The sequence below is a fragment of the Urocitellus parryii genome, chromosome 5 (assembly GCF_045843805.1).
Source record: "Urocitellus parryii isolate mUroPar1 chromosome 5, mUroPar1.hap1, whole genome shotgun sequence".
NCBI lineage: Eukaryota > Metazoa > Chordata > Mammalia > Rodentia > Sciuridae > Urocitellus > Urocitellus parryii.
In genome coordinates, this window is record NC_135535.1 from 7,769,746 (window position 1) to 7,791,415 (window position 21,670).

At 36.8% G+C, this 21,670-nt stretch overlaps 1 protein-coding gene across 2 annotated transcripts in view; it reads right to left on the reverse strand.

Moving 5' to 3' along the window:
- The window catches only part of Ep300 (EP300 lysine acetyltransferase), a 79,806-nt gene that overhangs the window by 40,047 nt on the left and 18,089 nt on the right, over window positions 1–21,670 (reverse strand). Inside the window, exons 2-6 of one of the 2 annotated variants that reach the window (XM_077798232.1) lie at window positions 17,348–17,985; window positions 9,678–9,854; window positions 7,318–7,579; window positions 6,090–6,203; window positions 4,568–4,813 (exon numbers count right to left, since the gene is read on the reverse strand). In XM_077798232.1, coding sequence (XP_077654358.1) covers window positions 4,568–4,813; window positions 6,090–6,203; window positions 7,318–7,579; window positions 9,678–9,854; window positions 17,348–17,985 — 1,437 coding nt within the window. The remainder of the gene's footprint in view (window positions 1–4,567; window positions 4,814–6,089; window positions 6,204–7,317; window positions 7,580–9,677; window positions 9,855–17,347; window positions 17,986–21,670) is intronic. The other variant, XM_077798233.1, reaches the window with a different exon arrangement.

The window sequence follows — 21,670 nt, forward strand, 5'->3', positions numbered from 1 at the left end:
AAAAAATTTAAAACTACAAACAAAATCACTCATGGAACTGAACTATACATATATATGTTTTCATAAGCACAGAAAATTTATTTAAGGACACAGGAGTATGTTGATTGTGATGAGAAGTGGGATGAGAAGTACTGTTATGGTTAAAGAAAAACATATTTAACTGAATATTCCTTCAAAATGGTTTGAAAAAGCTCTATGTGTATCTACTTCTTCTTCAACAAACAATTATAATGAATATTCTATTTATTTAAAGTAGCCAATGGCAATATTCACACTAAACCAGATTTTCATGTTAAAACTTTTTTTTTGATAAGTTCTATTAATATACTCCCTCAAGTTATTTTAAAGACAACAAAAATCCCACTGAAATGCAAATAAATTGGCTAGATCTATAAATAATATTTAATGAAGACAAGTACTGTGGACTTCTTTCATTCTTGTCCCTAAATACCTTCCTTCTGATGTCAACAGGCTGGCTCTCTGAAAAGTAGTTGCTGGAATGGTCTTTCTGAAATAGAACTGTGTTGTCCATAATTCTCTATTTGTCACCATAGACACTTCATATGTAGATAATACCTTTGTAGAAAAATTGTATGTGTAACAGATGTTTTACTGATGGCAAAACAATAGTACAATGAAGGAAAAAACAAAACTGTGGTTACACAATATATAATCTTGCTCATTTTACTGCTTTCTGATGCCTCAGGAAATAGAAAAACATTCTTTCAAATTCTCCAGATTCATTTAACAGTGGTTCCCACTAATGGCTAAATCATAGTTTGAAAAGAAAATTCATGGCACCTGAAAACCAGCAAGAGAATATACTTGTGTTTTCTAAAGGGATTTCATCCCAATAAAATTTTCAGACTAACTAAATGCACTAGTAACCAGAAGATATGAGAACATGGTCCAGCATGATCACTTAAGGCTCCAACACAGAAAAGATAATTTTGTAATTGAATTATACATTTAAAAATTCTAGGCTTCAAAAAAATTCTCTCCCCCTCCGTTATAGAATCTCTACAATCCAACCTGATTTATGTAAGAAAAACAGCACAGCACCATCTACTTAATCATTTGCCTATCTACCCAGACTAGGGTTTAACATGGAGACCAAGCCCACATAGGATGTCTACTCCACACTCCAGCACAGAATGTCTGAATGCTGCATATCATTTGTTCTACAACCTTGTCCATCACAGTTACCTACAATTCACAGCCCGATATAATCCGGTACTACAGCCAGTTGTGTCACAGTGAGAGACATGTCTGCTACCCAAGTTGGAATTGTGAACATATCTTCCACATGGCTTCATTATGCTTGCTTAGGCTTTTTATCCTCACTAGTACTACATATTTCAGGTAAAGATTCTGTGATATACATCCATAATAAATAAAATATTTTGAAAGATCTCAAGTATTGGAAACACAAGCTGGGGTTGTGGCTCAGCGGTAGAGCGCTCACCTCGAATGTTAAGACCCTGGGTTCGATCCTCAGCACCACATAAAAATAAATAAATAAAATAAAGGTATTATGTCCAAGTGCAACTAAAAAAGAATAAATGTTGGAAAAAAAAAAAAAGAAACACAAGCCTTTGGAAAAAGAATACAAAACCAAACGGAAAATAAGTTTCTCATAATAACAGTTTCAGAATTTTCAAAAAATACCCGAAAGATAATAAGAAAATTTGAAGGGCAACAAGAAAACAGGGATACTATAAAGAATAGGTATTAATCTGGGCATGTGATGCACACCTGTAATCCCAGTGACTAGGGAAGCTGAGGAAAGAGGATCACAAGTTCAAGACCAGTCCTAGCTGGTAACTTAGCAAGACTCTGTCTTAAAAAAACAAAAAGGGCTGGGGATGAGGTTCAGTGATAAAACACCTTTGAGTTTAATCCTCAATACCCCAGTCCCCGACAAAAAAGCACTAAGGGCAAATATAAATACTAAGATAATATTTAGACTGATATTTTAAAAATGTTCACACATATACCACTGCTAAGAAATATTAGTCTGAAAAGTTTAAAAGGGAAATAAACAGACAAATCCATACAGTGAGACAATTTAATTATATGCCTTTTAGATTAAAAGAAAAAACACATGACAAAAAATGTACACTCAGTTTGGGGTAAAGTGGGGAAATTTCAATGAATATTGTATATATTAGATGACATTATTGAATAACTTAAATTTTTCAGGGTTGATAATGATAGTTTAAAAATAGTGTCCTTATTATTAGGATATATGTTGTAATATAATTAATCATAAAAAATTGGGATCCCCCCCCCCCAAAAAAGGTAGGATGCCTCAAATCCATGCAGAAAAAAACAGATACGGCAAAAATGTGGAAAAGTAGTGACTCTGGATAAAGGATATGTACACACATCTTTATCTAACTCTAGGTAGGTTGAAAAACTCCAAATCAAAATTCAAGGGAAAATTTTTATTCATATACTGGAAATGGGGAACAAAGAATTCACCAAAATACTACCTTTATCCCAAATATGTATTGATGACCAAAGGAAGAACTTATTACTGGGGTGGACATGCAGACATTTTTTATGGCCCCAATCTCATGACAGAGAATTTTCCTAAAGTTCTAATTACATATCTATTCCATCTTCTTCACTTAGTTCCTAAGAATGAATACCTTAGGGTTAAAATGATGTGGGTGAGGAAGTGTTACCATTTTAAGTCTATTCAGGAAAGCGGCATAACATTTTTGTTTGCTGAAAAATTGGAAATTAACTAGAGCGACTGCGGGGTGGTAGCTTAGTGGTATAGCACTTGCTTTAACATGTGATGGGTCCTGGGTTCAATTTCTAGCACTGCACAAAAAGAAGTATTAGGGGCTGGGCTGTGGCTCAGTAAGCATGTGTGAAGCACTGGGTCCAACTCTCAGCACAATATATATATAAATAAAGGCCCATCAACATCTTAAAAAAATTAAATAAAAATAAAAGGAAGTAAGGGAAAAGAACTTTTTTCTGTACTGAACATGTTCGGACTTTTATTCTTGTTTCTAGTTCCTAAATGACCTAGTAATAAGACATTGTTTAGAGATTATATACAAATTCGAAGCCATTTTGTATATGGGACTTGAGCATCCTATGATTCCAATATCTGTGGGGAATCCTGGAACCAGACCCTGTGAATACTAAGGAATGACCATACTTCTTATTAGTAAACACAAGAGGATGAAGAGGCAATGCCTTGAAGGTCAACTTAAATAATAAAAATACAGCTGGGCACAGGGAGGAAACACATGTAATCCCAGTGAAATGGGAGACTGAGGCAGGAGAATCACCACATTAGGCCAGCCTCAAGCAACTTAGTGAGATCCTGTCTCAAAATGAAAAATGTAAGAGCTGGTTATGTAGCTCAGTAAAAAGTCCCCAGATTCAATCCCCAATATCAAAAAATAAAATAAAATAAAATAAAATCAGGAATAGAACATCCCAGTGGGCAAAAGTTAAAAAACAAAAAACAAACAAACAAAAAAAAAAACACAAAAAAAGGAAAAAAGGGAACAGGATACAGTGGAAAAGCATTTGCCTGGCTCACTGGGTTCTCTCCCCAGCACTAGAAAGAGAAAAAACAAAAACAAAAAAACAAAAACAAAAGTGTCAATCTAACTTTTTAAACAAAATAATTTAGATGTTTAACAGCCTGACAACAAAAGGACAGTCACAGGGCAAAGCTCTTTTATTACATATACACAGAGCAAGAAAAAACACCAAATTAGGATATCATCAGAACACCGACAAACCAGTTTATTCAAAAATCTATTTCCAGAGGCACAGCACACTATTCCTGCTGCCAGTTACATGGAAATCTACAGCAACAATAACCACGATCATTAGCATATATTTCAAACTAAAACAATACTTTAAGCCAAATACAATTTCTGTTGTTGGGTTTTTTTTTTTTTTTTTTTTTTTTTGGGGGGGGGGAGACTGGACACTGAACACAGGGGCATTCAACCACTAAGCCACATCCCTAGCACTATTTTGTATTTTATTTAGAGACAGGGTCTCACTGAGTTTCTTAGCACCTTGCCATTATTGAGGCTGGCTCTGAATTCGAAATCCTCCTGTATCAGCCTCCCAAGATGCTGGGATTATAGGTGTGAGCCACTGGCACCTGTCTCTACTGAGTTTTAAAACGGCAAAATAATTGGAAACCTCAAAGTCCATTTGTAATAGACCATTATATAAGATGAAATATTACATTAAAAAAGATACTAGATACTGATTATGAAAGATATCCACACAGTAAAGGAAGATACAGAATAACACAGGGATCTCATTAAACTTTCATTTCTAGAAATTTAAACTCCCCCCTGCCCCACAAAAAAGCGAAAAAAAATGATGTAATCCAGAAGTGTTACCTCTGGTATATGGATCATAAATGCTCTTTTAGGCTATGATTTTTTTTAAAAAAATCATATCCATAATTAGGGGGAAAACTGAGAAAAAGAATAAGGAGTTAATCCTGCAATTAGAGATGTCATTTATATACCCAACCAATATCGTCTCTGCTACTAGGAAGACACAAACTTACTCATGTTGCTCATGGGCCGCATGCCTTGGGGAGACTGACCAGACGGCTGATTTTGCTGGTTCTTCGCCTGTACCTGGGGTTGTGGTGGCATCTGATTTACTTGATAGGGTAGTCCAAGAGCTGCATAGGCTCTTTCTATAGAGCTGGGATCAATCTGACTAACAGTGCTTAGGCTAGGGGTAGACTGTTGACCCACCCCTAGAGAGCTAGGGTTTCCAAGTCCAACTGGTGCTCCAGTCAAAATTGCTATAGAAGATGAAAGACATGGCATTACAATATTAAAGATGGTGGGAAGAAAAAGAAAGACTAACATGTTTAAATTTCAAAAACCACAAAATTATTATTAATGGTGATCATATAATATCTCAGTATACATATCTTGACTCCCATTATCTCTGTGAAAAAACTTCTAGATGCAAAACTGATTGGGATTGAAGGGGATCATAGGTATGAAAGGTTTTTGGTCCACAATACCAAACAGGCTGTATCAGATTTCCCACCAACAGTATATGAATGCCCCAGAACCACACAAATACCAACACTGGGTAGCATCTTATCTGTCAATGAGATTTTTAAAAATGCTATTTCATTACTTAACAGTGAACTTTGTGTGTTTCTTCCCTCTGGTAAATTATCTCCTATTCCCAATTTTCTTCTGGGGAAATTATGATTTGTTTATGGAACTTACTTCCATTTTCATATGCTTTCCATTTTTCACTGCTTAAAGTTATGGTTGACAGAGATGTGGTAGATGTACTTTTAAAATATATTTTTATTTATGACTTGTCTTTGCTGTAAGAAAAACTTTTTCATCAAAAGATTAAAAAATAATCAGTTTTTTATTTCTGTTAAGATAATTTCTGGGGCTGAGGTTGTGGCTCAGCGGTAGAGTGCTCCCCTAGCACGTGCAAGGCTCTAGGTTCAATCCTCAGTACCACATAAAAATTAATAATAAAATAAAGGTATTGTGTCCAACTACAACTAAAACATAAATATTAAAAAAAATTTCAAGTTATTTAGACTTCAGGTATAGTAGAGTAACTTGCTCAATGTCAAAGCAATTATATTGAAATTTCCATGCATTTAAAATGGAGCCCAAATCCACCTATGGCTGTTTTAATAAAAGAATGGATAGTTACAGTTCTTGGATCTTATTTTAGCTATTTTAAACAATGTGATTCTAGGAATTAATGTGGATAACTGGAAGGAGAAAAAGCGAAAGGAAAAAAAACATTTTTCAACATAGTATGATAGCACTAGGCAGTTATAGCACCTCTACCTCAGTCCAAGAATTACAGGAACCTCACATAATCAAGAAGGACTCTGGGCTGGGAGTGTAGCTCAGTGGTAGAGAACTTGCTTAGTGTGTGTGAGGCTCTGGGTTTGAATCCCAGCACCGCAAAAAGAGAAAAGAAAAAAAAGGAAAGAAGAAAGAAAAAACAGTACTCTAGATTCTATCAAATAGCATAGTGAGAGGCTCTGAGTAGTTGTGGTATAAACCATAAAAGACTTCATCACTTACACTGTTGATTTCTTTTATCTCCAGCATTTTTGAGAGGGAGACACACAGGACAATCGTGCCTTGTACAATTCTTCCAGTGTGAAATGATTTGTCTAGAAGATGCGCAGTGTGCCACTAAAATGGAGAAAAAACTTTATTTTAAGAGTAGGATTTTCTTTTTACATAAACCATAGCTAACTTATCAATCACTAAGTGCTACAAATGTATAAACACATTTACCTTCATAACTGTGCTACTATATAGGTCCTATTGCTACTTAGATTTTAGAAGCTCCTATTAATACTCAGATTTAAATATGAAAACAGGCCCCTCACCAAAAAAAAAAAAAAAAAAAAAAAGTTAAGCAATTTTGCACATGGTCACAGTAGCCAAAGCTGGATTTAAACCCAAACCTCTGGTTTCAGAGCCCCCATTTTCCACCACTATGCAATATGACATACTTAAAGATATTCTTTCTAAGCCAATATGCTAACACATACCTATAAACAAGTTTTTACTTACTTCATACACAAACTCCTACTAAATTGGAAGAAACTGGGTGAAACAATTAAGTTAAATATTTGGGTACATGGCTGTTAGCATATCTTCAATGATAAGAAAAGGATGATACAATGGGGCAAATCAAAGCCAGTGAGGACCATCTCAAAATGAAAGACCTTTGAATTTTACTCTCATACCATCTCTAGATATTGGTTCATTAAATAAACTCAATTTTTATCATTTCCCAATGGTACAGTAGGGATTACGAGTAGAGGAGTCTCAAAATGATCTTTATTGATAGCAACATTATTTATAATTGCTAAACACTAGACAGCCAAGAGGTCTTTTACCAGCTGGATTGACTGTGGTATACTCAGATAATGGAATATTTCTTAAAGCTTTATTGAGGTATAAAAAAACATGCACAGCCAGGCACAGTGGCACACGCCTATAATCCCATTGGCTTGAGAAGCTGAGGCAGGAGGATTGCAAATTCAAACCCAGACTCAGCAACAGCAAGGCGCTAATCAACAAAGCGAGACCCTGTGTCTATATGAATATGAAAAAGGGCTAGGGATGTGGCTCAGTGGTTCAGTGCCCCCGAGTTCAATCCCTGGTACTCCCAACCCCCCAAAAAACTGCACAAATTTTTTGTATGAGTTCGGACCTATGTGTATACACCCATAATACCATCAGAATAATCAAAGTTCTAAACAAAACCATCACCTTCCAATGTGGGTCCACTCACCTTGACAGGACTTGCCTGACTGGCAGTGTGTCATATGGTTCAGGACATTCTTCATAGTTCGACAGTGGGGAAGGTTGCATTGCCTTACTTCCCCGTTAGCCTGTTCCCGGCGCTGGCACTTGTGAGCATGCAAAAGGAGAACAAGTTGCTGCTGGATGAGCTTTCGCTTCTCTGGGTCAGCTGTATGTGCTCCAGAACCCATCCCCTGGGCAACAGGTGTCACCAAGCCTGACTGTTGGACCTGTGGGGCAGGTTGTTGGCCCTATGGGGATATAACAATAAAGATACATTTAACAGGATATGTCTCAGTATGCTATCTTATTAAATAGGGATCTGGATATTTTCTATTAAAACCTCTATGGTTGGTCTACTATATGCAAATTATTATTATTTTTTGATGGAGAGATCCAAATATATACATAAATGATGGTCCCAACCATCAAGAAGCTCAAGTGGGATGGGGTTGTGGCTCAGTGGTAGAGAGCTTACATAGCATGTGTGATACAGTGGTTAGATTCTCAGCACCACATATAAATAAGTAAAACAAAGTCCACTGACAACTAAAATATTAAAGAGAGAAAAAAAAAGCTCAATATAGTAAGAAGAAAAAAAGATGGTATTACCAAGTGCTATAATTAATATATGATATGCAGAGAACTAAATCAAAGTGAAGAACATACATTGAGAGAGGAATAAGACTCCCTTAGATTTTAAAGAATGAGGTACTTGCCAGCTGTGGCTGAGGCAGGAGGATTACAAATCCAAGCTCAGCCTTGGCAACTCAATGAGACCCTGTCTCAAAAAATGTTAAAGATTTAACTCATTGGTAGAACAAACCTGGGCTCTCAATTCCCCACTACGATAAAAGAATAAGGAACTTCTTGGTTGATTCAGTAGAGGTCAAGGGAGTAAAAAAATAAAATTATAAACTCTGGAAGAAATTTAATTTCTCCAATTAAAAAGAAGTGGTAATGGGCTGGGGATGTGGCTCAAGCGGCAGCGCGCTCGCCTGACACGCGTGCGGCCCGGGTTCAATCCTCAGAACCACATACAAACAAAGATGTTGTGTCCGCCGAAAAGCTAAAAAAAATTAAATATTTAAAAAATTCTCTCTCTTAAAAAAAAAAGCGTAAGTCTTTCTAAGGGACAAGGATGCGATTTTTTTTTTTTAAATCTTTATTTTTCTAGTACTTAGAAGACTAAAATACAGTCAATGACCATAACAAAACCTAAAAACATCTCAAAGAGAAATAAAGTTACCATAGGACCCTACGCTTAAAAACAAACAAATAGGGCCGGGTTGTGGCTCAGGGGTAGAGTGCTCCCCTAGCATGTATGAGGCCCTGGGTTCAATTCTCAGCACCACAGAGGTGTAATCCCAACAGTTTGGAAGCCGAGACAGGAGGACTTCGAGTTCAAAGCCACCTTCAGCAATGAGAGGCGCTAAGCAACCCAGTGAGACCCTGTCTCTAGGGCTAAGAATGTGGCTTAGAGTGCACCTGAGTTCAATCCCTGGTACCCACACACATGAAAAACTGCTTAAAATACTCTATAAGGGGCTGGGGTATAGCACAGTAGTAGAGAACTTGCCTGGCATGTCCAAAGCCCTGGGTTCAAGTCTCAGTATTGCAAAACAAAAACACTATGTAAGGGAAGGTGTGGTGCCACACCCCTGCGATTCCAGCTACTCAAGGAGACTTGAGGCAGACTGAGGCAGGAGGATCATAATTTGCCAGCCTGGTGGGCAACTAAGAAGACTGTTTCAAAATGAAATTAAAATAGCTGGGGATGTAGCTCTTGGTAGAGCACTTGCCTACCATGCTTAAGGCCCTGGGTTTAAGCCCCGTCCTGCAACAAACAAACAAATTCCACTACACACTGGAATAGGGGATATGGTTCAGTGGTAGAGAGATCCCCAGCACTGTAAAACAAAAATAACTTTTGAGAGAGAAGTTACTTTGGTATGATAGTAGCAAAAAAAAAAAAAAAAAAAAAAAAAAAAAAAGAACTAGTAGATGCAGTCAGTGAGAACTGAGATCTTTTGCCAGAGAATCCTTCCCCTAAGAGCAGAGAGGTTTCACTTTCCTATTCCTCAGAAATGCTTACCAGCCAAATTTGCTAAAGGGCTAGTTCCCTGAAACTGCAGTAGCTTACTTGCTCCTGTTTGGATTAACACTCTCATTGGTTAAGAGAACGAACAAACCTCCTCTTCCCTCAGAGGGTTCACTCATTACATACCTAGGGTAATTCAGGCTCATAATGTGCAAATTTAGCACATACAGAAGGTATCAAAACTTTACACTTTTATTTGTTGTTAAAATGCCAGTTTAAACATACATTGGTAACTGGTAAGTACTTACCATGTTGGGCATTCCACTACCAGGAACTGCCTTTTTGTCCATTGCAAATGGAGATAAGCTATTTGGTAGTACAGTCTTTGTCTGAATCTGGAGCCCAAGTCCACTGGCTCCAATCTGCTGTCCAGAATTCTGAGGATATGGTGAACCATAAGGATTGGGGTTGTTCATCATTCCTATCTAATAGTAAGAAACGGAAGAAAAATTAATTTCCTTTCCCATGTTACTAGGACATTACTATGCCATTTCCCTTTTGATTTTCTATATACTATATACAAAATAATTTTTTAAAAAATCCTCTATTCATATTAGAAAACTAGCCAGATGTGATGGCATATGCCTGTAATCCCAGCAATTTGAGAGTCTGAGGTAGGAAGATTGAAAGTTTAAGGTCAACCTTGGCCACTTAGTGAGACCCTGTCTCAAAAATAAGACCTTGCTGGACTTGGTGGCACACGCCTGTAACCCCAATGGCTTGGGAGGCTGAGGCAGGAGGACTACGAGTTCAAAGCCAGATTCAGCAATTTAGCAAGGGCATAAGCCTGGGGATGTGGCTCAGTGGTCAAGTGTCCCTGGGTTCAATCCCCAGTACCAAAGAAACAAAGAAAAAAGAAAAGTTCCAGAGGTATAACTCAGTGGCAAAACACCTCTGGGGTTCAACTCCTAGTATCACATAAAACATATTTTAAAAAGCATGCCTTTGAAAGTACATTCTTAAGATCAAGAACAAGGGGCCTGAAGTACAGTAAATTTACAGCTCTTTTCTGTAAATACTTGAGATAAAGGTATTTTAGAAACACTTTTGAAATTATCTATTAAAAAAGGTTTGCCATTCATTCCCATTAAGTTGCATATGATGTACTTACATTTAATGTACAAACCATGGCCAATTCAACTCAACTTCCTATGTCATCTAATCCCTAAATATAACATTGTAGAGTTTGACAAATCAAAGTATTTTTGTACTCCAGTATTTTATTGAGAGAGAGAAAACTGGTGATTTGTGAGATATATATATATATTTTATTTTTATTTTTTTAAACGTAGGGACATTGATAACAATGCTTTCTAAACCTTTTAATTCTGAATCCTTGGAAAGAGCATGCAAATATCTTAACTCTACACCAATCCTTGCTGCCCTATAAACCAAGCTACTCTATTCATTAAGTTACCTGCTTACCCCTTTAAGTAAGTTGACTTTGCAACTCCTATATACCTGAAAGTAGGTTTTCTATAATTATGTTTTAGTTCACCTGAAACCATCATACTATGTATGATGATGATTAACTGAAAAGAGTATTAATAATTTAAAAGCTAGCTGGGCTTGGGGTTACACAACTGCAATTCCAGCTACACAGAAGGATGAGGCAGAATTACAAATTCCAGGCCAGACTCAGCAACTTAGCAAGACCCTATCTCAAAAAATAAAAAAGGCTACAAGTGCGACTCGGTGGTAAACATTCCTGAGATCCCAATTCCCCTCCACCCAGTTGTAGGATCCCAAAAGTTAAGTCAACTCCTACTAGAGACACTCATAACGGTAAATCAGAATGCTATAGCTACTGCCCGATTTAAAAGGTGCCACACACAGCTTCCATCCCTCTCTGCCAGATCCACTCCTATCAAAGGACCCTTCAATTCTATCTAAACACACACATACATCTTTCCCATGTCCCTGCTCAATGTTACCATCTTAATTCAAACACATCACTGCTAGTATAGACTAAGTTCAAGAGATCTTGGCTTCTATCGTCACCTGTATTTATTAATGGAGGGCATACCATTAAATGGTATACCAGGACCTTCATGAGGCCTATCTCTTCATGGCATCTTACTATTTCCTGTACCCATTTCTTATGAAACCATAATGTTTCTTGAGACTCTAACATTTGCCTTAAGCTTTTCTTCTATAACTGAACAGTGGCACATTTCCTTTACTATTTGATTGTGATGCTAACCTGTAAAGGAAATAAATACTAAGATCACAAACATGAAATTAATTTTCATTTTTCATTCTTTGTTTACTTAGGTGGCACAACCATAACTAACAAGTACCTACACAGATTCTGCTCATCCTTTTAATTTTGAATGCTACTACTGTGAATCCTCAATTGTCCTATAATTATAGAGTTCTTTTTTTACATTGCCATGTTTTCAAGCCTTAAATCACATATGACATAGATGATTATGTGTTAGAACATGTGCCTCTTCTATAGGTTAGACCACGCACAAAAAGGAAAGAACCTAGCCAGGTATAGTGGCACATGCCTGTAATTCCAGCAACTTGGAAGGCTGAAGTAGTAGGATCACAAATTCAAGGCAAGCTTCAATAATTTATCAAGACCCTGTCTCACAATAAAAAAAAGGGCTGAGAATGTGGCTCAGTGGTTTAGCACCCTGGGTTCAATCCCAAGACCAAAACAAGGGGAAAGAACCTCAGTTCATTTAACTTTGTAGCTTTATCATGTAGACATCCTATAACATTCAAAGCCGTACTTTACTGACTTTCAGAAATAACACTATAAAAGCCACAAAAAATATATGAACCTCATAAAGTTCAGTTTCTATATTCTGCTTACATAAAGATGACATCAAATGAGTTCCATTTTTAAATGTAATTAAGAAACTAAGAGATAAGTAACTTGGTCAATGCACTGATGATAATGGGGGAATGAGAATGAGAGTGGCAGAGTCTGGAAAACAGTATAAAAGAATGGGGTGACTTACTGATTCAATCTCCTCTCCAATAATTGGAATATTCTAAATAAATCTGGTCAGGAAGATTACAGGGACAAATACAGAAACAGGAATTCAGGATAAGTAAATGCTGTTGCTAAATGTGCTTCTTAAAGTACTAATAGTTATATTCCAACAGTATGCATGCTTACACGTGGGGGAACTGGGTCTCATTTGTTTCTTTTAATTAGTCTGGATTATTCATGAGAGACAGTATGAAAATTATCACATCTGCATGACAGTAACTGATAAAGAGATAATAAACTATGCTCATAAATTATAGTAAATTATGCTTAGTCCATTATTTGAGTAAATAAAATGCTGGAATTTGTAAGCTGCCTTGGTGTCTGTTAATAAGCTTAACATCTTTACTCAGATATATCCCAGTATAATCTGGTGTTTCACAACTGTGCACGGACACTACCTTGCCTGCTTAGACCAGCTTAATTTAAACCAGTTCCTGACATTGCTGGTTCCCTCAGTCATGAGGCATTACCTACATACTCCAAGCTCTCTCTCTATAAGACTAAAGTCTCAAATACACAAACTGCACTGATTGCTAGTCAAGAGGAATATTTTATTCCTGATGTTTTTGGTCACTATGTCAGAGACTCCCTGGTTTTTCTTACCCATTTCATCACCCTCAGAATTACGTTGCTAGTTAGAAAACACAATACAACCAATCTTCCTATCACTATCCTATCTCCTGTACCCCTTTCCTAGTCCCTATCACATAAAATAAGAAGAAAATATACTGTACTTAATTTATGCTACCCTGTAGTTATTTGATCTTGTTACCTCCCTATAGCTAATGTGTTCCAGATGTTCAACTGCCCATTATCACACAGACATCTATCTAAACCGAAAAAGCAAAGGACCAGGAAGGCACAGTTTAAAGAAGCTAAAAGAAAAAACTGCAGGGGACTATGCTCAGCATGATGGCACATGCCTGTAGTCACAGGACTCTGGAGGCTGAGGCAAGAGGATTCCAAGTTCAAAGCTAGCTTCAGCAACTTAGCAAGGCCCTAGGCAACACAGACCCTAACTTAAAATTAAAAAAGGTCTGGGGATGTGGCTCAATGGGTAAGCACCCTAGGTTCATTCTCCAATACCACCCCCGCCCCCAAACTCTGATTCTACAAGTTGCTTCTAAGTTTTCAATATATTAAAACTAGAGTGCTGGGGTTGTGGCTCAGTGGTAAAGCCCTTGCCTAGCATGTTTGAGGCACTGGGTTCAATTCACAGAACGGCATATAAATAAATAAAGGTCCATCAACAACTACTAGTAAAAAAAATACACATACACACACAACACACATATAAAAAACTAGAAAGCTGGGGAAACACAAGAACCAATACACACATGAACCAACACATGTGAAAAAGAGAAAGAGAGAGAAAAAAAGATAGATAAACATTGATGAAGAGGAAAAGTAAAAAGCAGAGCATGAAAGGTAAAGAATATTAACACTTTAGGAACATTTACAACAGGGAAAAAAATCCCTGTTAAGTCTTAGTCAGAGCTGCACACACCATACATAGTTAATGCAAGTCAATACTATGTGATTTCAAGGTTCAAGAAATAATAAAATCAATTTAGATGTTTCATGCTATCAAGTAGATTCACAAATGTCCAGGTTATATATTTGTACTGGTGTTATATGCAAGTCTTTGTGTTAAAGCAATTAATAGCAAACAGAGACTAGAGCCATCCAACCTACACTATGTAACACTATTATTCAGTTTCTCTTCATATGGATTTTCCCTCCCTGCCTTCCACCTAATGAACCCTTAATCCTTCCTACCTGCTGTACTACTTGCTCAATCAAAGCCACTCAAGTTCTAAAACAGAGGTGCAATAATAATAGTTCTTAGTTTAAAAACATTACAGTTCAGGATTCAACATCACATGGCAAGGGCCATCACCAACTGATGCTAGTTTTAAAAGAGCTCCAAAACTGACATTAACACTCCTGTTTTGCCCAGGAGGAGATTACTCCTAAAGCAAATACTCAATTGAATGAATGCCCCTCTGAGGCTTTTTGTCTGTTTTGGTTTTTGGTGCTGGAGAGAAAATTCAGGGCCTCAGTTTGCTAAGCATGTACCATTGGGCTACACCTCCAACTCATGATTTTTGTTATTCTAAATACCAATTTTCATCGGCCATAAGGTATAAAAAAATTTGGAGATGAACCTAACTGGATCCAGGTAACAAAAGTATGTAAATCAACCAATCAGAGGAAACATGGGTTAGGATTTCTTTTTTCCCAGACCTAAGACTACAGAGTAAGAAGTAATAAAAATGTTCCAGGATTGTGTATGTGAAGGGGCCAGGGATCATTAAGGGAGAACTGTGGAAAGGATTACAGAAAGTAGTCATGACTATTGCTGTTCTATAACTCTAGCAATGAAGATTGTACAAATGTTGCAGCAAACATTATCACTTTGTTTTTTAGCTGTGTAGGCTTTAGATTGATACATGAATCATAATAACTGAATGGTACTAAACTACAGCAATTAATATGAGCTTTTAATTCACAAAAGCAAGAGTTCTCTACAACTCTTGAGATTTGTTTCCCTTACCTATATGATGGAATTAAACTATTTCTTTTGAAGACTATTGTTATAAACTTAACCCTGGCACATATTAAATACCTATTAAGACTCTTTAACACCAATTTAAGTACTTTTATACAGACTGATATATTTATTATTTTACTTTTGGTACTGGGGAATGAACTTAGGGGTGTTTAAATATGACATCTCTAGCCCTTTTAATTTTTTGAGATAGGGTCTCACAAAATTGCTGAGTCTGGCTTCAAACATGGGATCCTCCTGCTTTGGCCTCCTGAGTCATTGGGATTACAGGTTTGGTCACCGCACCAACCCAGCCTTTTTTTAAGCAAATTAGTGAGGCTGGCATTACAGGTGTGTACCACCACATCTGACCTGAGATTATTCAATATCTATTTTAAACTTTGTGTTCCTGATCATAAAGGCTCTCTCACTGAACAGATTTTAGATGGACACAATACCTTAATTTTGTTTGTTTTTATATGGTGCTGAGAATCAAACCCAATGTCCCATGCAGTGAGGCAAGCACTCTACCTCTGAGCCACAACCCCAGTCCCTGAACAGATTTTCTGAATGAATTTAGTCTTAGTTCCATAGTAGATAAAACCCTTACATTAATTTATACAGTATTAATCCAACTGAAATCTCTATTAGCAGCATGATCATATCTTCCACTCAACTGCTGTTCATAGCCCCTATAAGATAATTTTAGGACTTATAAAGTGAAAGGGGGCAAGTGCTGGCTAATAATTTAAATACTCTTAGATTTATTTTAATCTTCAACAGGAAAATTTAGGAGGCCTTTCTTCCTGTCATAAAGAAAAAATTAGATGTTCTATAAAAATACTTGGATCTTAAATGCGTACCTCTTCCTTAACTCCAATAATTTAGTCCCTTTCCATCAAAATATAAACTCCTGGGTTGGGGCTGTAGCTCAGTGGTAAAGCACTTGCCTCGCATGTGTGAAGCACTGTGTTGGATAAAGACGCTATGTGTTCATCTACAACTAAAAAAAAAAAAAACTTTAAAAAAATATATAAACTCCTTAAGGACAGGGGTTTGTGTTTTGTTCACTGCCATTATTCAGGTCCTGAAAGAAAGAAGATAGGAAAGTTTGTCTACCTACATGTGATTTTAGTTTCTCAGCCCATGTTTGTCCCTATGCCTTAAATTCTCACTTGCATTCTCTGCCCCCATCAAATTGTTCAAGAACAAAATTCTTTTTTTTTTTCTTTTTAAGAACAAAATTCTTAATGCTGTTCCAAGTACCCCTCTTAGAAAGTTTGCTTGGACTCCTTTAAAAATCTTAACCATTTCCAATCTTCCAAGTGCAGCCATCTATCGTTCAAGAAATAATTAACCATTGGCTATTAATAGCATGATCCCATTTTAAGAAAAAAAATATTTTTAAGAAAAACAAAGGAGGAATGATATGCTTAGAATGTAGGCAGAATACACATTTAAAAGGTCTTTAAAATGTATTTAGTATTCAATAAAGCTAAGAAAGTGGGCTTTCTAGAAAAGAAAAGCCTTTCAAGTATGTCTGTAATCCCAGTGGCTCAGGAGGCTGAAGCAAGAGGATTGCAAGTTCAAAGCCAGCCTCATCAACTTAGTGAGGCTCTAAGCAACTTAGCAAGACACTAAATAAAAATAAAAAATAAAAAAGGGGTGGGGGAGAGCTGGGGTTGTAGCTCAGTGGTAGAGCGCTAGCCTTTAGGCTGGGTTCGATCCTCCGCACCACATAAAAATAAATTAATTGAAGATATTGTGTTCAACTACAATTAAAAAATAAATATTAAAAAAAAATCTTTAAGGGGCTGGGGATGTGGCTCAAGCGGTAGCGCGCTCGCCTGGCATGCGTGCGGCCCGGGTTCGATCCTCAGCACCACATACCAACAAAGATGTTGTGTCCGCCGAGAACTAAAAAATAAATATTAAAAATTCTCTCTCTGTCCTCTCCTCTCTCACTCTCTCTTTAAAAAAAAATAAATAAATAAAAATAAAAATAAAAAAAATCTTTAAAAAAAAAGGGGGGTGTGGGGTGTGGCTCAGTAGTTAAGAACCCCTGGGTTCATTCCCTGTTAATAACAAAAAAATCCAATAAATTACTTAAAAAACCAGGGCCACCCCAAGTTGTTCTACTTAAAGATGCATAATGCCAACTATCACTAGTCAGTTGTAAAATCAATGTTTTTACTTATAGAAGAACTTCTTTAGAACCTCTGACATCACAAGAGATCACTGACATATAACACACAGGAAATACTATACAATGTTAAGATTGAATACGGACAGTAAATCAGTAACTGGAACAATCAAATGGGTACTGATTGTGTTCATAAACCAAAAGGGCACTTACTTACCTTAAGGGGCTGGGAGCCTCTCAATCCTGTTTGTCCTCCCATCTGGGGAGTACCCTGCTGCAGTGGATCAGTCAGTAAGTTGCCAGCATTTCCCATGCCTGGATTTGGGTACTGCATATTCGGTCGTCCCCGGCCTGCTCCAATTGAACCGTTCATGACTTGATTAGGCATTATCCCTTGTCCATTGCCTGCAGCCAGCATTCCAGGATTCATGCCAGCATTCATCCCTGTGTTCATTCCCATGGAAGGTGGATTTACTGGACTGTTCATCATACCTGTTGTGGACTGTGTGGGACCTTGATTTGGTCCACTAGTGCCCATCCCCATGTTGGGAGAAGTCAAGCCTGCCTGTGTCATTGGGCTTTTGACCATGCTATTTATCAAACCTAATCCAGGACTATTTTGTTGGGCCTGGCTGGCCATGACTGGGCCTGGGCCACCAACTCCCATGTTGAGGTTAGGGGAACTACCAGACCGTAGCAATTCTGACAACTGTTTATGTTTAGAGGCTGCATCTTGTACTATGCCAAGACTTGTTTGAAGCTGACTAATATCACCACCATTGGTTAATCCCAATTCTGTAGAGTTGATTAATTCATCTGGTAAGTCATGCTCCAGGTCAAACAAAGATCCAAAATCTGAAAAAAAAAAAAAAAAAAAAGGAGGAAAGATGAAAGTTAAAGTCTCACACAACCAAAATCATAAGCCTCTTTGTATTTTGGTTCTGGGTAAGCATTAAATATCATTTCCAAACCTCACTCCATGGATTATCACCTATTTATTATCTGTATTACAATTTTCCATTCTAAAAAAACATTAAGGGGCTCTGTTTATACAAACAAATTCAAATATCTAAGAATGGTACCTAAAATAAGACCAAGGGGGAAAAGGATTGAATGTTGGTATAACACCCATCATGGTAAATTGCTAAAAATTTGTACTAATAATCATGAAAAAGATATGCAATTATTATTCCAGCCTTCCTTAGAAGTTAAAACAAACTAAATTCAAAATAAAAACAACAAACTTTGTGTTGGGGTTGTGGCTAAGTAGTAGAGTTCTTGCCTAACATGTGTGAGGAACTGGGTTCAATCCTCAGCATCACATTAAAAAAATAAATAAAATAAAGGTACTGTGTCCCTGTACAAATAAAAAATATTTTTAAAAAACCAAGTTAAAATGTATGATATACAAACACAGTCAAAACAAACAAACAAACCCCATCCATTTATAAAATGAAATCTACAAATTCATTGTAAGCTCCAGGAAGACAAGAGTTGTCCACTATTTTTTGGCAAGCTCCTACCACAGAGTCTAAAACACAAAGTAGGGTCTTAACCAACTGAGTATATTTACTTTTATATGACCTATAGTCTAAAGAATAGTTTTCCTTAACCAAAATCTAATCAGATCAATATAAAACAGCTTCAACCCCTTCAACATAAACCACCCCATCATGATCATCAGCCAAGGTGATACAAATTATAGACTGACACAAAGCTCTTCAACATTGACACTGTTAGCATTTTAGGCTAGCTAATTCTCTGTTGTGGGGAGAGGGGAGATTGTCTCATGACTATAGTATGCTCAGCAGAATACCAAGTGTGGTGACACACACTTATAGTCACAGCTACTCTGGAGGCTGAGGCAGAAGGACTGCAAATTCAAGGCCAGTCTGGGCATCTTAAGTCACTGACTCCAAAAAAAAAAAAAAAAAAAAAAAAAGATGGGCTAGAGATATAACTCAATGTAGAGCACGCCATCCCTGAGTACAGAATATCTCTCCCCTCACAAAGATAATCAGCAGATCCTTGGTCTTGTCACTTGATGCCACTAGCACCTGTACCCCAACTGTGACAATCAAAAAACATTTCCAGACATCACCAAATGTACCATGGTGGGGCAAGACTATGGACAGTATTAACCTAATATCATTTGAGATGTTGAGTTTTCTTTCCCTTTAATTCTTCAAATAGAGCTCACATGAAAGGAAGTATTAATAAGTATTTATATCCCATAAAAAAGTCTAAACCTTAAAGACAAACTACCATTTTAATGATCTACTTGATCCAATTAGTATTGGTTCCTAAGGAGAACTCCTCTTCTGTGTAACCTTCATATTCTTGGAGCATTCTATCTTATCACTGAAATTACGATTATGTCTGCTTTTCTCCCCTTTCCCTGTTACCTTACTACCCCTCAACCCACTCATTTACCTAAACAGCAGATCTTTACAAGCACAAGTCCTACCATTACACACCAATTTCTTGCCTAGTGCTCATCACAGTAAGCATCTGGTCATAAAGAAACTGACTAAACTGATTTGTACCCTAAAACCTCAGGATATGATTTAGAACCCAGACTTTTACAGATCTTTCTCTTTCCTATTGAAAAAAATCCTATGGGTCTCTCCATTATAAAAACAAAACATTTGCTGGGTTTGGTGGTGCACACCTGTAATGTCAGCAGTTCAGGAGGCTGAATGAAGCCCTAAGTAACTAAGCAAGACCCTGTCTCTTAAATACAAAAAAGGTCTTGGGATGTGGCTTAATGGTTGAGTGCTCCTGAGTTCAATCTCTGGCACCAAAATAAACAAACAAGTAAATGAAAACATAATAAACTATGAATAGCTTGAAAACAAAGTTTTCAATAAAATTAACCTAAAGCTTTATTCAAAAACAACTACAGGCTGGGAGTATAGCTGGGAGTATATTAACACTCGTTAATGAACCTTCTCTAGGAATTTCAAGGCCCTGGTTCAAACCACAGCAAACAAACCCTGACCCAAAAAAGACAACTGCTTAATAAACTGCTGTTATTTTCTTCATTTTTCCTGCTAATTATATTATTTACAAGATCATATTTTATGCCCAATTTTTATATTTCCCCTGGATTACCCAAGAAAATATGTTGGCATCAGCATACTGAACATAGACAGAAAAAATTAATCTCCATCTACAACAATTCAAAACTTAAAAGACATGTTAGAAAATAAGGACAAAAATTCAGGAAGTAAACATCCAAGTTACTATATTTGAAAAAGAACAGAAAAAATGGTAAAAGATAAAAATGAAAGAGAGGGACTGGGGTTGTGGCTCAGTGGTAATGTGCTTGCCCAGCATGCGTGAGGCACTGGGTTCAACTCTCAGCACCACATACAAATAAATACAATAAAGGTCCATCAACAACTAAAAAATATTTTTTAAAAAATGAAAGAGAACATAAAAGATACAAATGATAGGGTATCAATAAAATTAAACAATGACTCTTTCAAGAGAGTAATAAAAAACTTCTGGAAAGGTTAATGAATGAAAATAAATAAATAAATAAAATAAAGCAATGAGGGCTCAGTGGTAGAGCGCTTACCTAGCATGCATGAGGCACTGGGTTCGATCCTCAAAGTGATAAAGAGTAATGTTTATTTAAAAAATAAATAAATAAGTAAAGCGATGCTATTAATTTTGTGCAAAATGTGAAAACATACAAAAATGGATAAACACCCAATGAAATACTTCAACCAGGGCTGGGGCTGTAGCTCAGTGGCAGAGCGCTTGCCTAGCATGCGTGAGGCACTGAGTTCAATCCTTAGCACCACATAAAATAAATAAAATAAAGGCATTCTGTCCATCTACAACTACAAAAATTTTAAAAATACTCCAACCATAATCAAAAAGAAACTGTCTCAATTTCTACAACAAATTATTGCATAAAAGGAGAGAAAAAGAAAAAAAGCTTACTATAAAAAGATACACCAGGTGCAGTAACAGACATCTGTAACCCTAGGCGACTTGGGAGGCAGAGACACACGGATTGCAAGAGTGAGGCTAGCCTCAGCAACTTGGTGATATCTTCTCTCAAAAAATGAAAATGGCTGGGGATGTAGTTTAGGTGTACTCTTTATATTCTTAGAGCATTCTGGGTCTAATCCCCAGTACTACAAGAATAAACGATTCAACAACTGGAGCTATTTGGATTCTAATTTGAACAAATCAAATGTAAAACCACCTTCTGAAATCACAATATACTACAGACTGAGTAGTGGGTAATATTAACAAATGACTAATCACTGAGTATGATGATATAGCAACAATGTTAAATAAATCCTTTTTACTGAGACACACTGAAGTTTCTGTCAAAGGATCTGGTTGAGATTTACTTTAAAATACTCCATTAAAAGCTGGACACGATTGCTTGCACCTGTTTTCCTAGCTACTCTACGACTCTATAAGACAGGAGGATCATAAATTTGAGGCCAGCCTGGACAACAAATTGAGATCCCATCTCAATAAGAAAGAAACATACACACACCCCTAAAATACTCCA